This window comes from Piliocolobus tephrosceles, chromosome 18 (genome assembly GCF_002776525.5).
Source record: "Piliocolobus tephrosceles isolate RC106 chromosome 18, ASM277652v3, whole genome shotgun sequence".
Lineage (NCBI taxonomy): Eukaryota > Metazoa > Chordata > Mammalia > Primates > Cercopithecidae > Piliocolobus > Piliocolobus tephrosceles.
Genome location: NC_045451.1, coordinates 27720750 through 27737173, shown reverse-complemented (window position 1 = coordinate 27737173; position 16424 = coordinate 27720750). Strand labels below are relative to the sequence as shown.

Here is a 16424-nt window from a genome sequence, read left to right as displayed (position 1 = left end):
ACTGGAAGCTTACCTCCCCGATGGAACCTGATGACACAGGGGAGGTGACAAGGAAGTGGAGTGCTGCCTAGGCCCGTGTCCTACCTCTTTGTTTCACCTTGTTGATACCCAGGTGGGAATGGAGGCTCAGATCCCTGCTGAACCCTGCTAACACCAGAGAGGGTATATTGTTTCCAATGGAAATTGTAAACAAATTTCCACAAATTTAGTGGCTTAAAAAAACAAATATTTTGTCTCATAACTCTGGAGGCCAGAAGTCTGAGAGCAGGGCCACACTCCTTCTGAAAGCTCTAGGGGGGAATCCTTTTTCACTTCTTCCAGTTTCTGGTGGCTCCAAGTGTTCCTGGGCTGTGGCTGTAAAACTCCAGTGTCTACCTCTGTCTTCACATGGCTTTCTCCTGTTCTCCATGTCTCTATCCTCTGTGTATCTCTTATAAGGACATTTGTTTTTGGATTTAGGGCCACCAGGATAATCCAGGGTGATCTCATCTTGAGGTCTTTAATTATCTTTGCAAAGACCCTTTTTCCAAATTAGTTCACATTCACAAGTTCCAGGGATGTGACATGGACTTTTTTTTTGGTGGGTCACTGTTCCCACTACACCCTGATGGAGGGTGGGGATGGAGGCTTAGCATCCTGCTGGGCCTTGGTGACTCCACGGGTGGGAGTAGGGGTGGGAGAGGGTAGTGAAGCTCCCTGGTCACTAGTCTTTCTTTGCACTACCTAGTTGCTATGGGTTGAATGTCCCTCTGCTTTTATGAATGGATTAATGTTACTATCACAGGAGTGGTTTTGTTATAAAAGTGAGCTCTCTCTTGCTCTTACCCTCATGCCATGTGATGCCCTCCACCATGTTATGATGTAGCAAGAAGGCCCTTACCAGATGTCAGTACCAGGCTCTTGGACTTCTCAGTCTCCAGAATTGTGAACTAAATAAACTTATTTTCTTTATAATTATTCAACCTGTGGTATTCTGTTGTAGCCACAGAACATGGACTAAGACATTGGTTAAGTCTCGTTGCTGCCAGCTGGGGGTGGAAGCTGTCTTTGTCACTGGACTTCACTTATACTACCTATATTACCTCCTGCTTCTGCTGAGTGGAAGACAGAAAATCAGCTCCCTGCTTGGTCAGTCTACATCACCTGAAAGGGCAATCAGTGCTGCCTACATCTGCCAGGTAGAAGATGGGAGATTAGCTCCCTGCTCAGCTTTGCAGACACCATAGGATAGGGGTATGTCAGGGCACTCCCATCTGCTTCTGTGGGATGGGGTTGGGTAGGAGGGAAAAGTATCTCCTTGCTCTGCCACACTGAAACCATGGGGGTGGCTTCTAGGTTGATGCTTGGCTGGTGTAGGGTGGGCATTATAAAAAAGTGTTTTTGTTCTGTTAGGTGCCTGGTCCTATGACTAGGAGGAGAAGGCTTTTCATGCATGCAGTTGTGTGTGTGTGTGTGTGTGTGTGTGTGTGTGTGTCTTTCCCACCTGGGATATGTGGGAGGCAATAAGGAAACCCAGAGAACTCACTGAATGTCATTCCTTAAGTCCCAACGTCCATAGATAGCTTGCTGCATTCTTTCCACCTATGCTTGAGTTTTCCTATGCTTGTTTGTTGTGTTATGTGCAGGGTCTTTAAGTTTTAAGAGGAAAGACTTGGGAGGAATGGGCTATTGCATCTTGGCCACACCAGAAATTGTTTGATGACTCATTCCATTTAAAATTCTAAATGTCATTGGTCATACATTTTAGTGGAATTCTTTTCGATTTTTATGTTCATTTTCCCTACAATTCTCAATTTAAGCAGTAAGTGAAAGAAAAACAATTTAAAATATATTTTAACCTTTAGTTAATGCTGACTTCTGACTGCATCTGCTTTCTTATTGTTTCTTATACAGAGGATTTTACAGGGACAAAAGCAAAAGATGAAAATATGCTAATAACACTTGTTATTTAACATCATTCTTACGTGAGATTAAAAACTGTATTTAATGCCATATTCTTGTACAACTACGAGTTCTTATTTTTATGAACTATCTTCAGCAATGTGTACAAGAATACTGTTTAGTATAGTTTAACAGTATTATTTATGCATGTTGACTTAGAAGTAAACTGCAATAACTACTACACATGATTTTATAGCAGAATGGCCTCATTTCTTCTTTTGGTATCATGAATGACTATTATGACGAAATCCACGTCCTGATGGAGTTTTGTGTGCCTTTATTCCATCTTTTGCATTGAGGATGAAGTTTACTAAGTTGGAAGGCATGGTTTTTTCAATTATTGATGGGGACAATTTTCCTCTCATTTCTGTCTGGACAAACATCACTAGTTTGGAATATGCTGGGTTTCTGTAAGCAAAAGAAGAGTTAAAAAAAGACAAGAAATTTTTAGATATACCTACTGAATTTACAGGTTTTTGGAGAGCAGGATTCTTATTCACCATTGACATATTTAAAAATTGTACTTAAAAATATTAAGTGGCTAGAATATTTCTTAAAATCTTCAGTTTTAGGCACCCTTTCCTTTTTGTTATTTTACTGACTTTTAAAAATTCTGACAGTAATGTATGCTTATTATGAAAATTTAAACAATATAAATTTTTCATAATTAAAGAAAAATTTTCCTCTCTTATTTCCCTTATCCTGTTTCCCAGAGATAATCACTGTATATAGTTTTAATTGTTATCTTTTCAGGTGACTGTCTATATATATATGTGTGTATATATATATATACACACACATATATACAAAGACAGCATACATATGTACATAAATGAATATGTACCCCACATATATAAATAGTTTTATTTTTTTAATGGAGACATTTTTCTGCAACTAGTTTTATTTTTATCTTATGAACTTCCTTCTGTGTCTGTACATACAGATCTACTTAACTGTTTTTCATGGCTACAGACGGTATTTCTATTCTATTTAACAGTCCTTTTATTGACTATCATTTAGGTTGTTTCTCACTTTTGGCTACTGTAAGTAAAGCTGCAATAAAATATCTTTGTAATATATCCATTTATGCTTTTTTTTTTTTTTTTTTTTTGAGACAGTCTTACTCTGTTGCCCAGGCTGGAGTGCAGGGTCGTGATTATAGTTCACTGCAGCCTCAAACTCCTGAGTTTAAGCGATTCTCCAGCCTCAGCTTTCTGCGTGGCTGGGACTACAAGCATGCCCAATCATGCCTGGCTAGATTTTAAAAATTTTTTAAAGAGACAGGGTCTCATTATGTTGCCAAGGCTAGTCTCAAGCTCCTGGCCTCAAGTGATCCTCTCACTTCGGCCTCCCAAAATGCTGGGATTTCTGGTGTGACCCACCTCACCCAGCCCCATTTACACTTTTATAAATACTTATAATTTCTAGATCAAAGGTTTGTGCATTAAGCTTTTTGACATGTTAATTCCAAACTGCACTCTAAGTGGTGTTTTATATTCTAGCCCACTGATCTTCACACTGGGGTAGGAAAGGATGAATACTTTTAAGGGAATAAGTTTTCAAATCTCTAACTTCCATATGCATTTTTTCCTTAATCTGATGTGTAAATATGTCTCTGATGGAGATGTGGGCTTTTTCTTTCCTATCAGCCTGTTCAAAATCACCCTTCTCTTGCTTTATACAACAAAGGCATACTTGTTATCCACACTAAATAGTACTATGGTGCTTTACCTTGGTATGTAAAAATCTTTGAGATGGCTAAAGGGAAAATCTGATTAGAAGCGGGTTGAGAAAAAAATATTTTCCAAGTCATGCCATTTTTTTTTTCAGTAAAACTGAAGGATCTAATTGAGCTGTCAGCTGACAGGTCTTTTTTTTTTTTCTTTTGAGACAGAGTCTTACTCTGTCACCCAGGCTGGAGTGCCGTGGCATGATCTGGGATCACTGCAAGCTCCGTCTCCCGGGTTCAAACGATTCTCCTGCTTCAGCCTCTCGAGTAGCTGGGACTACAGGCATGCGCCACCATGCCTGGCTAATTTTTGTATTTGTGGTAGAGACGGGGTTTCACCATGTTGACCAGGCTGATCTTGAACTCCTGACCTCAGGTGATTCACGCACCTCAGCCTCCCAAAGTGCTGGGATTATAAGTGAGAGCCACCATGCCTGGCCAGGTCTTTTTTTAATGATAAATATTTTTTGATGATAGGTCACTACATAATTTATGGTATATAATTCATAAATTTTTATATAAAAATAAAAAATATTTTTATATAACTCTGAAATTTATTTTTATTGATTATTATTAAATCAGAAATTATTTAATTGACAGTGCTGGAATTATACTCTCCATTTTAACACATTTATGTTAATAAATTTTCTTCAGTTTTCTTAAAATGAAAGCAGTAGTAGACTTGATACTGAATGCTGTCTTATTTTATCAGTAATATACACCCACAGTTAAATGAAATGAGTGTAATGGTTAAAAGCGTGGACTCAGGAACTAGTCTGCCTTGGTTTGAAACTGAGCTTTGCTATTACCTATATATAACCTTCAGATAATCTCTTTGGGCTTCCACTTTCTTTCCTGCCCATTGGGCACCGTCATACTACCTACTTTATGGGGTTACTTTGAAGATCAAATGAGTCAATATATGCAAATTGTTTATAACAGTGCCTAGGACATAGTAAGTGCTATTTCAGTTTTGCTAATAATAAAATATATGTTTCTAATAACAGTTTGCATTATGTTTAATATTTATATATAAACATTTTTAATTTTGATCAATATGTAATGATAACTTAATCCAGAAGGCATATATATATTTGTAATTGTTAGACAGTAGAGTTATGAGAAGTAAAACAAATTTTAAAACTTTAAACACGTGTCATTTTTGCAAAGAATTAGGATGACTATGAAATAATTCAAACCATAAAATATATTCTATTAGAATAAAATTATATGAGGGGAAAAATAAAAATGTGAGTTCAAGGAGGAAAGGAATGATGTAAATTTTCTGACTGTTAAAAGTTGTATTTATTTTAAAGTGGATAATTTAATGGTGGGTTTCAAGTTATGGTATTTATAATCTACTGGATATGTTTATAAGGATGATATAACCATTTTTTTTAAAAAAGTCAATGTTTAGCACATGCTGGGAATTGTACTTTTCATCAGTGTAATTTACTTTTCATCAATGTAATCCCTATGAAAAACTTTAACATCAACTTAAAAATGTGCAAGGGAGAATATAGTTGTATAAAATTTTCAAGGAAGACTACCGTTCCAACAAATAGTGTGAGTGTCCATTTTCTTATACTTTTCTCCATGCAAGGTTTAGACTATTTTTACAGTGCCTCAAATGGCTAGATTGAGAACAGAGTAGTTCCCTCTTATCCTCTGTTTCACTTTCTGCAGTTTCATTTACCTAAGGTCAACCCATTCCAGAAATAAGAAAAATTCATAAGCCTTAAATTGCACATTGTTCTGAGTAGTGTGATGAAATCTTACACCATCCTGCTCTGTCCCACCCAGGATGTGAAATCATCCCTTTACCAGCGTATTCAGGCTGTATAGGCCACCCACCCATTAGTCACTTAGTAGCCTCCTTGATTATGAGATCAAAAAACCATGGTGTATACATAGGGTTTGGTACTATCCATGGGTTTAGACATTTACTTGGGGTCATGGAACATATCTCCATGGATAAATGGGAACTGCTGTCCTTACTAGTAGTTTGTATGGTCTTAAATCTTTCTTTGTGTTTACAATGGTTTTACACACATAAGAAAGCCTTTCTAATATTTACTGGAGTGCACTTCTGCATTGACAAGGTGCAAGAAGGGAAGCACGCTTTAAGGTGTAAAATTTTCCAACTATAGTCCGTGCCAGCGGTTGATTACCTTGCTGAATTGGTGTAATTACCCTTCATTTGTTTTGTTTTCTCTTGCTATGGAGAATAAAATCTTGGCCATAGATTCAAAATTGACAAATGGGTAGAAAGACCACACATTGTTATTATTATCTATATCAACAATCCTGTACATTAACGTGAATAATTGTGAGGTTTTTTAGTTTTCCAATTCAGTAGAGGAAATGTTAAGGAATACAGGTCCAAAATTTAGTTTCATTTGGGCTTCATTCACATACATTTTTTTTCTTGTACTGAAACATTTATATCTAACCAATGCATCTGTTTTCATGTGCCAATATCTTTTACTTAATAAAAAAATCATTTAGCAAACATTAAAATTTAAGGAACTTATGAAATGATATACATTGAATTAGAGTATATGCTTTTACAAAATATGTATACTTTATGCTGCCGTTTTATCCCAAGGCCACCTTTAGGCAGTGACTCATCCCTGATTTCTTCAGCTTTTCTTTTATCTGAATGTACCTACTGGATCTCATTTTGCAGGTATCTGCTCTTAGTAAGTAGTCCATTGGGAAGAATTCATTCAAAGTAAAGCATTCATTACTGATAAATGTGTGTTATAATTCTAGGAAAGTTTATTTTTAATTCATAAAAGTTCCTTAATAATTTACAGAAATAACTCTAATGGAGAAATAGAAAACATGAAGGAAGCTTAACTGCTGGGAAATGTTTGTGTGTGTTTGATTGTTCTCAGAAACCTCAGATCATACTTTATAGGGAAGTATCCATTCGGATTATACTTAAAATGAAAATGATTATATGACGTTATTTTAAAAATCATATTTAGGGGTAGTTTTTTTTTCCCCAACAGAATATGCTGGTACATATTTCTACTGATGAGCTAGGAATCTTGAACTAAATCACAAGTTGAACTAAAAAACCTGTTAAAATAAATAAGTGCAAATAACACTTACTCTTTCATTGGTGAACATACAAAGCCGCAAGGATGGTTATAACCACGGATATAATTTGAAGATGGAGGATATTCTGGAAAATCCACACTTTTAGCTAAGAGATTTTAAAAAATTAAAATGAAACCTATTTCACAAAGAGGAAAAATTATTTCCAGCAGCATATTTTAAAAAATATATAATATAGCATTTAAGTTGGTTAATAGCATTAACATTAGTTTTATATATGTGAATGTTTATTTGCACATATGAAGCCAAAATTGAGAAAATACCAGTATCAGCACTATTGTCTTCATAAATTTTTTCCCGCTAGTATTTCTAAAGATGCTGTCAACTTCTGTATACAAGAAAAAATGGTTAAAAGTATCACTGAAATATTTTCTGAGATTTGAAGCAAAAGATAGCTCAAATCTCAGAAAATAGTTAATGCCTATAACTAACTTAAATCTCACTGAGTTTGAGTGAAGACCGTTAACTGGCTTTGGGTGAAAACTATTCTACTAGGGTCCTGGGTTCATAGATTTTTGTGTTAATCATGTTTTTTTTTTAAGTAAAATATTTGAAGCGGTTAGATGGTCTGTCAATAATGATATTTTAAAATGCTCCCCTCTGCAGTTCCCTGTAACTAACTTCAAACTCTAACTGAAAATCAGTAGAGTTTATTTTAGAATTATGCAACATAGTATCTGTATTCTATGTGAATGCAGAGGGGTTGGTTTATTATTTAATTTATGATAATATATATACTCTTTCTAAAAATATTTTAAAACATATATTTGTTTATTCTGTGCAACTGAATCCTGCTCTTATCAGAAAAGATGGATTTTCTGATATGATTTTAACATAAGCAAATCAATTCCATGGGAAATACAATGTAAAACACTAACTTGGGAGACTAGAGTTGTTGAATAAATTTTCCATTTTTATGACTTATATCATTATGTTGACAGAGCCTATAATAGTACTGCCAGAAGTGATGTTATTATAAAAGATTTTTTCTTTGTTTGAAATATGGAAATTCTGCTTGTCTTCTTTAAAAAAAATCTGTTGTAGTCTACAAACAGCTATGGGTCTTTTATGAAGCATATGGTGTGGTAGTTAGCACTTATTTTGGAAAATCAGAAAGAACTGAGTTTTAATTCTGGGTTACCTGCTTATTAGCTATGTAACTTAATTTTTTAACTGCTGAATTTCCATGAACTTCAGTTTCCTCACTAGTGAGATAATGCAAGCAAAATATTTAGCTTATAGCAAGGTACAGGGTAGGATAAAAAAAGAAATGTTAAGAAAACTGTGAGTACGGATTGAAAATTCATTCAATGGAAACTTTTAAAGCAAATTCAGTAGTGATTTGTGCACCACGTGGTTGATTACCTCTAGTTGATTTTAATCTCTACTTCTTTTTTAGCTTCCCTCTGATCACTAATAATTATATAGAAATGGTCTGCTTTCAAAATGTGGAAAATAACAGATGTATGATCTGTTTAGAAAGATTATTTTATGTTGTAGGCCATGAATACATTATGTGTGCCCTCATTTCAAAAATGAGACAACTAAACATATATGAACATTATGAACATCAGCCCTTAGTGGTATGGTGAAGAAAGAGCTAACTGGGTTTGAATGAGTGCTACGATGCAGTCTGGACTCTGAAAAGTAGAGTACTAAAGACATCTCGAAGGAACTGAAATCTTGCTAAGAAATAATAGTTAACAAAATGTAATTGTCCTTGGTCCCAAGTAGGAATAGTTAAATTAATTCAAATTATAGAGAAAAACGGGCTCTATGCCACTGTGCTACCAAAGTTCCTTCACCATGAGTTATCTTAAGTTATCTGAGTCCATAGATCCTCCTGGTATGGAATGGTATGTTTTGATCAATAATGCAAGTTAGAAAATTACACATTTGCATTTTACAGAGTGACACATTTGGAAGTGGGGATAGGGATATATCAAAACCTGCAGTTTCTAAAAGAAATAAAAGCGCATTTATGTAAAGAGCCATCTAGTGGAAATTTCTTTAACAGTTTTATCAGTTACTGGATATGCTCATTATAAGCAATTTAAATATAAAATTATATCTAACAATTAATTTTGTTTCTTCGTATTTTAAAAAGGTATACTTGAAGTTTTAGGCTACAAGTATCTATCTATATTCACTGCTACATGATATATGCTACAAAAGTCTAAGAGATGTTGTAAACATTGACCATTATGTAAATGGCACCTTCGGAGTGTCACTAGGCATATCTACATGATATGTGTACTTGTTGATCCCACTGAGTAAACTTAAAAAGGAAATAATTATAAATATAATTTATTTGAAGCTGTGAATAAAGGGAAAACATTTATTAATGGTTCATAGTAATTCCAAGATATGGGCAAAATGCTTCAACTTACAACTGATAATGTTCATATTTCCTTCATAGCGCTTGATGTACACTAAGTCGATAAAGTCTCGAGGGGAAATGGAGCCCATGGCAAAACTTTGTGTAATGGTATGACATATGAATGTGTCCTGCAACAAATCAAACCATAAAGAAAACAACCATTATTTAATATCTATTCTCTGCATTGTTTCCCTCCCAAATTTTATTGCATATGATTGACCTCCATTTGGAAAAAGCAGGGCTTTGAAATTTTAAGACCTCATCACCAAATCAGCTTGGATTTTGAGTGTTAAAGGAGCATTAAAACTAGGAGTGTAGAAAATTCAAGAAGCAATCTTGAGATCATCTACTGTTTCCATTTTTAGATGGAGAAATTGAAGCCTAACAGATTAAATCACATTCACAAACTAGCGATAAGTAAAGAAATAGAACCCAGGTTTCCTGATTCCCCATATAGCACTATTTCTGCTACTCCACATAGGTTAAGTAATATATTCTGAAAAATACATTGATGTAGCACCCTGTGGTGTAAGGTCTAAAATTAAAGACAAATGTTGGTCTTGAATAGCCTAACTACACATTCCTTTCCCTGTTCATTCCTGCAGATAAGATCCCCTAGCCAAACAATCCTCCTTCTCAATAGGACCAGCACGGTTACTATTTATCCCTGTTTAGTGGTCTCAGTTCCCTGCTGGCCAATGGAATCATTCAAACAAGACAATCACATTCTTCTGCAGGAACTGGGGCTCACCCTACCCTGTTGACACAAAGGCTGCCTCCCACAGCCCCTAGGTGTTCACTCTGTTCCCATGTTGCCCTGTGTTGCATAGTTTGTTCTCCCTTCTTGGTCTGTGATCAATGATTAATAAACTTCAGTCTACCTCACTTGTCCATTGGTGGGTATTGTGTGTTTGACCATCCCCATAACCCTAGAGTGGGACTCTCTCCCTCACCAATAGGTTGAAGAAGAGGCAGTTAAGACACATCCTTGAACAGGCATGGTGGCACATGCCTGTAATTCCAGCTACTTGGGAGGCTTAGGTAGGATGATCACTTGAGCCCAGGAGTTTGAGGCTAGAGTGAGCTTTGATCACAACACTGCACACTAGCCTGGGCAACAGAGTGAGACCCTATCTCTAAAAAGAATAATAATTATAAAAATAAATAAGTAAATAAAACATACTCCTGGAGATGAATACTATAAATCTTTACAGAAAGGGAAAATAATTCTAATTTAGAATTAGGAGACCAGGTACAAGTCCTGGTTCTACCACATATTGGCTGCATTATCCTTCAGTAAGTCATAAAATCTCTCTGAATTTGTCTTCAGGTTTTTGGATGTCACGTCTAGTATTCTTTCTATTATACCATATGACTTGAAACAACAATAGAAATATCTGAAGTGCTAATCGAACTGTATGATTAGTATTATAAAACGATGAATGAAATAGTTAAATTTTTGGATTTTCATTTGTGATGCCCAGTGGTTCTGAAATTGAATGTTCAAATCCCAAGAAGATCATGGACATGTGTTTTTTGTGGATAGGCACTTCCTCTCTACAAAATAAAACTGATTTACAAGATGAAGATCAAGGACTTTCTGCAAGATGAAACAGATTTACCTTCATGGGCTTTTCTACAACTCTTCTCTCCTAGATTTTAAGATGAGTTTAATAAAAGTAGGTAAAATTACGGAGTTCTAAATAAATGATAATTTGATGGCAGATATGTGGGACATTTATTTATTTATTTACTTATTTTTGTTTGATAAGTGAAATACAGGTTGGAGACTTAAAGAACTAAAGGCCTAGTGATCTGAAATTTTACAAATGCAATCATTTGTGAAAATCATAAAAGTTAGTTTTATTCCATCATTCACATTTCTCATCTCTTTTAAATAAAGCTACTATTAGCCAAAAATCTAGGACTCATTTTTAAAAACAGCTTGAGTATAATATACATACATGAATTCACCTATTTTAAATATATAGTTCAATTAATTTCCCAAAGGAAATTTATTTGTGCTATTTCACCACAATCCAGTTTTAGAAGACTTATCTGATTCCTCTCTCCCTGCATCAGTAAGCCCTATTGACTCTATCTCTGTATCTTTGGGTTTCCTGACTTACCTCCCTCTCCATGTCTACAACCCTAGCACAAGCCACCATGATGTCTCATTTAGATTACTCTCATAGCCTCATAACTGTTTTTGCTGATTTCATTCTTACCCCCTTGTAATCCATGCTTCTTTCAGCAGCTGTCTCTTAAAAGTATAGATCAAATCAGTCACTTCTCTGCTTAAAACACACCAATGGCTTCCCACTGAATGTATAGCAAAACTTCTCCCCCTGACCTTTGATACTTTAGCAGAATCTGATCCCAGCCTAACCTCTCACCTCTTAACCACTCTTCTTCTTGCTTTTTGTGGTCAAACCCCACAGATTTTGTTTATCTCCTGATTAAACACTGCCAAACTCTTTCCACCTCAAGGCCTCTGTATTTGCTTTCCCCTGTGTCTGCTACTCTCTCCCAGATCTTTGCATGTCTATCTCCCCAACCTCCATTTTGTTACCCAGGTTTCTAATGTCTCTCACTCAGAGAGGCCTTTCCCAATTCTCTAGCTATAAATTAACTTCTCCTGGTTATTGCCTATACTATTATCCTTCATAACACTTATTCTTACCAATCCTAGCCTTCATTATCCGATAAGTTTTAAAAAATTGTTTATTATGTCTCTTCTGAAGAGAATATAAGTTTTGTGAAAGCAGGGACAATTTCTGTCTTCTTCCCTTATGTGTCCCTAGTGAACTGAAACAGTATGGAGTTCACAATAGCTGCTCAAAAAGTATTTGTGAAGTGTGAAGTATTTGTGAAGTGAATTAATTAGTCAAAAGAACATAAACATCAGTCTGGGAGAGTTTGGAACAAAGTCAGGATTCCCCCAGAAACAGGTTTCCTAAGATGGAGAAAACACAAACAACTGGAATGGACATAGTACTGGAAGAGAGGAGAATCATCCCTCCATCCCTCCAGTTGGTTATTTATTTATTTATTTGTTTTTGAGATGGGGTTTCGTTCTTGTTGCCCAAGTTGGAGTGTGATGGTATGACCTTGGCTCACTGCAATCTCTGCCTCCTGGGTTCAAGCGATTCTCCTGCCTCAGCCTCCCAAATAGCTGGGGTCACAGGCACATGTCACCACGCCTGGCTAATTTTTTTGTATTTTTAGTAGAATCAGGGTCACCATGTTAGCTAGGCTGGTCTCGAACTGCTGACCTCAGGTGACCCACCCACCTCTGCCTCCCAAAGTTCTGGGATTACAGGTGTTAGCCACTGCGCTCAGTCCCAGGTGGTTATTTTTACAATGGCCTAATAAATAAATGAGATATCTATAGTGTGCTGGACCAAAGTTTGGAATCACTTATCCCACTTCTTCATCCTTGTTTCTACTTGTGATATGATTTGAATTTGTGTCCATGTTGAATTGGAGGATCAGCCTGGTGGGAGGTGATTGGATCATGGGGCAGACTGCCCAATTGCTGTTCTCACGAGTGAGTGAGTTCTCATGAGATCTGATGGTTTAAAAGTGTGTGGTACCTCCCCCTTAGTTCCCTCTCTCTCCTGTTCTGCCATGGTAACAGAAGAATTACCTGTTACCTCATGGCAAGGTGTTCCCCTTCACCTTCTGCCATGATTGTAAATTTCCTGAGGCCTCCGAGTCATGCTTCCTGTGAAGCCTATAGAACTGTGGGTCAGCCGGGCGCGGTGGCTCATGCCTGTACTCCCAGCACTTTGGGAGGCCGAGGTGGGTGGATCACGAGGTCAGGAGATCAAGACCATCCTGGCTAGCATGATTAAACTCCGTCTCTACTAAAAATACACACACACACACAAATTAGCCAGGTGTGGTGGCAGGCGCCTGTAGTCCCAGCTACTCGGGAGGCTGAGGCAGGAGAATGACGTGAACCTGGGAGGTGGAGCTTGCAGTGAGACGAGACCGCTCTACTGCACTCCAGCCTGGGCAACTGAGCAAGACTCCGTCTCAGAAAAAAAAAAAAAAAAAAAAGAACTGAATCAAGTAAACCTTTTCTCTTCATAAATTACCCAGTCTCAGGTAGTTATTTACAGCAGTGTGAAAACAGACTAATGCAACCTCTTTCTGCCATGTATCATTATTCCTGTCATTTCATTCATTTTTTCTCCTCCTGAGCTTTCATTCTGCCCTTACCTCATACTGATCCTTTCTTCTGTCTCTCTAAACCATACTTTCCTCTCACATTCTCTCTTCTCTCAACTTTCTACTCCAGTTACCTTTATTTTCTCTTTGTTTTTATTCTCTCTCTTTGTATCTATTTAACTGAGATAATGTATTTGAAAGTGTTCCTAAACTTCAACCTTCTATATAATGTTATTTCCTTACTTTATCTTTACTGATGTGGTTTGGTTCTGTGTCCCCAACCAAATCCCACCTTGAATTGTAATCCCCACATGTCAAGGGCAGGACCAGGTGGAGATAATTGGATCATAGGGGTGGTTTCCCTCCTGCTGCTCGGTGAAGAAGGTGCCTGCTTCTCCTTTGCCTTCTGTCATGATTATAAGTTTCCTGAGGCCTCCCCAGCAATGTGGAACTGTGTGTCAATTAAACATATTTCCTTTATAAATTACCCGGTCTTGGGTATTTCTTCATAGCAGTATGAGAACGGACTCATACACCTACTCTTAAACATTATATGCCGTTTGTTCTTTAAGTCCTTATGGTATGTGTCTGCATTGTTCCTGTTCTCATGATAGTGAGTGAGTTCTCATGAGGTCTGATGGTTTAAAAATGCGTGGCATCTCCCCCTTTGCTCCCTCTCTCTCCTGCTCTGTCATGGTAAAATGTGCTTACTTTCCCTTCACCTTCTGCCATAATTGTAAGTTTCCTAATATCTAATGTAATATGACTAAAATAAATCTACAGACTTCCCATCAATAAGGCATACTTAACCTTTGTTTTCCATGTAATGGAGGTGAATCCCTGAGTTCTGTTCCCTTATAACAAACGGCGCACATTGCAAGAGAGGTTACCAGTTCAAAATGTAATAATGCATTTGCAAGCAGAATAAAGCTAACTGGAATTAAACTCTTGGAAAGTAGGGAAGTTTTAAAGCTTTTCTAAAGACTTCAAGTCAATTTGAAACTATGAAATACTGTGTCTACATAACATAGTTTTAATAAACTCAACTCACTAAGGTATAAACTAAAAATATATTAATGTTCTAAAAGTCCAGTATTAAACAACAAATTACCGAATCAATCCTGTGTACTATATCGTATACTTGCAATGATTTATCCCATGTAACTCTCTCTCCAGTTTGGTAGAGGAAATCAGATAGTTTAGCTGCTGATTCTGGAATTATCCCTTCAACACGATATCTACAATTAACAAAATCAAGAAAATCCAAAACTTACAAAGTTTAGTCTAAGCTGAAAATATAATATTTTCAAGGCAGAAAGGTAGGCTAATTTAGCAAACAGCAATGAAGAAAACTTGAAGGTACTATCAGCAATTCAATACATTAATATTCAATTGGAAGTAGCAAGGTTTATTTAAATATGCATTGCAATAAATACCTTATTTCAAAATTCATTTTTCTATAAGTAGGCTATTGGTTATTAAGTTTTTGGGAAGTCAAAAGTTACAATGGGATTTTTGCATGGTGGGTTGGCACCCCTAACTCCCACATTGTTCAAGGGTCAACTGTAATGCTTTATTGAAACACAGCCACACTCATTCATTTATGTGTTAACTCTGGGTGCTCTTGTGCTATAATGACAGAGATGAGTGGTTGCAAGAGACCTTATGAGTTGCAAAGCCTAAAGTATTTACTCTCTGTCCCTCTACTGAAAAACTTTGCCAACCCCTGATTTAGGGTGTCCACTCAGTGGCTAATCTTTCATTTTCCAGTCACTTTGTAAAAGTAAGAAAAGTACAAATTACAGTTATATTATATGGCTGTAAGGCAGAAATTATTTTTTTGTTTGTGAACAATTAGAAGGTTAATAGCTGCATAAAACTAACAGTAACAAAGAAACAAAGAGGACCAGCCAGAAGTTTAATAGAGAGAAGCAGGAAACATACAGCTAAAGTGACCCACTAAGAGCACACTCATCCCTGGGGTCTGGATGGCTGTGTTTATGCACAGGCTCTGCCTATTCAGTACCAATCAGGGTAAGATGTAATGCAGACTTGTAAGTATTCCCCAAGCCACATTCAGATTGATTAGCAAAGAGCTGATGCCTTACTGACTCAGGGACATAAGTATAGTACAACCTTTGATGCATCACTGACGGGAAAATAATCTATTCTATCCACTGTAAAATAAAATATACTCATAGCTGGGTCTAGAAGACTGTGTATGCTGAAGGCTGCACCCTCTGAGGAGAGACTGGTGACAAAACTTCCAAGCTACCAGTCTCTAGCTAAATCCAGAGCAAAACCACAAAACTCCCTGAATTACAAAAGCAGTCTTCCATCTACATACATATTTGACAGTAGAAGGTAAAAATTACCACAAAATGGCTTATGTTGACCAAGGAGTGATCCATGGGAAGCCAAGCTAAAAGATAACTGCAAGTAAAAAGTCAGAGCAGAGATATCAGAGACTACAGGCTGTGGGGGAAACAGACTTCACAGAATTACGAAAATTCACAGTTAAATCACGAAACAGATAAACAAATGATCAAACTCATAACCACAAACCTAGGATGGGTGGATGGAGTCAGTATCCACAGTTGCTACAATATTTTACCTAAAACGTTGTTTTCAACAAAAAACAGTGAGTCATGCAAAGAAACATGAAAAGTGTGACCTATACTTAGGAAAAACAGCAAACAGGAGAAACTACATTTTAAGGGGCCTTATCACATAAAGATGTTGGAATTATCATGTAAAAAATTTGGATGGGTGCGGTGGCTCACTCCTGTAATTCCAGCACTTTGGGAGGTCAAGGCAGGTGGATCATGAAGTCAAGAGATCGAGACCATCTTGGCCAATATGGTGAAACCCTGTCTCTACTAAAAATACAAAAATTAGCTGGGTGTGCTGTCATGTGCCTGCAGTCTCAGCTACTTGAGAGGCTGAGGCAGGAAAATCACTTGAACCCGGGAGGCGGAGGTTGCAGTGAGCTGAGATCATGCCACTGCACTCCAGCCTGGCAACAGAGTGAGACTCTGTCTTAAAAAAAAAAAAAAAAAAAAAAAAAAAATC

At 36.8% G+C, this 16424-nt stretch overlaps 1 protein-coding gene across 3 annotated transcripts in view; it reads right to left on the bottom strand.

Moving 5' to 3' along the window:
• Window positions 1-1965: 1965 nt before the first annotated feature.
• STARD6 (StAR related lipid transfer domain containing 6) overlaps window positions 1966-16424 on the bottom strand; it is a 43583-nt gene continuing 29124 nt past the window's right edge. For 2 of the 3 annotated variants that reach the window (XM_031934567.1, XM_031934568.1), the window contains exons 4-6: window positions 9187-9304; window positions 6791-6884; window positions 1966-2349 (exon numbers count right to left, since the gene is read on the bottom strand). In XM_031934567.1, the coding sequence (XP_031790427.1) occupies window positions 2166-2349; window positions 6791-6884; window positions 9187-9304 (396 nt within the window). In that variant the 3' untranslated portion in view covers window positions 1966-2165. Of the gene's footprint in view, window positions 2350-6790; window positions 6885-9186; window positions 9305-14463; window positions 14591-16424 lie in introns of all 3 variants that reach the window. The other variant, XM_023207455.2, reaches the window with a different exon arrangement.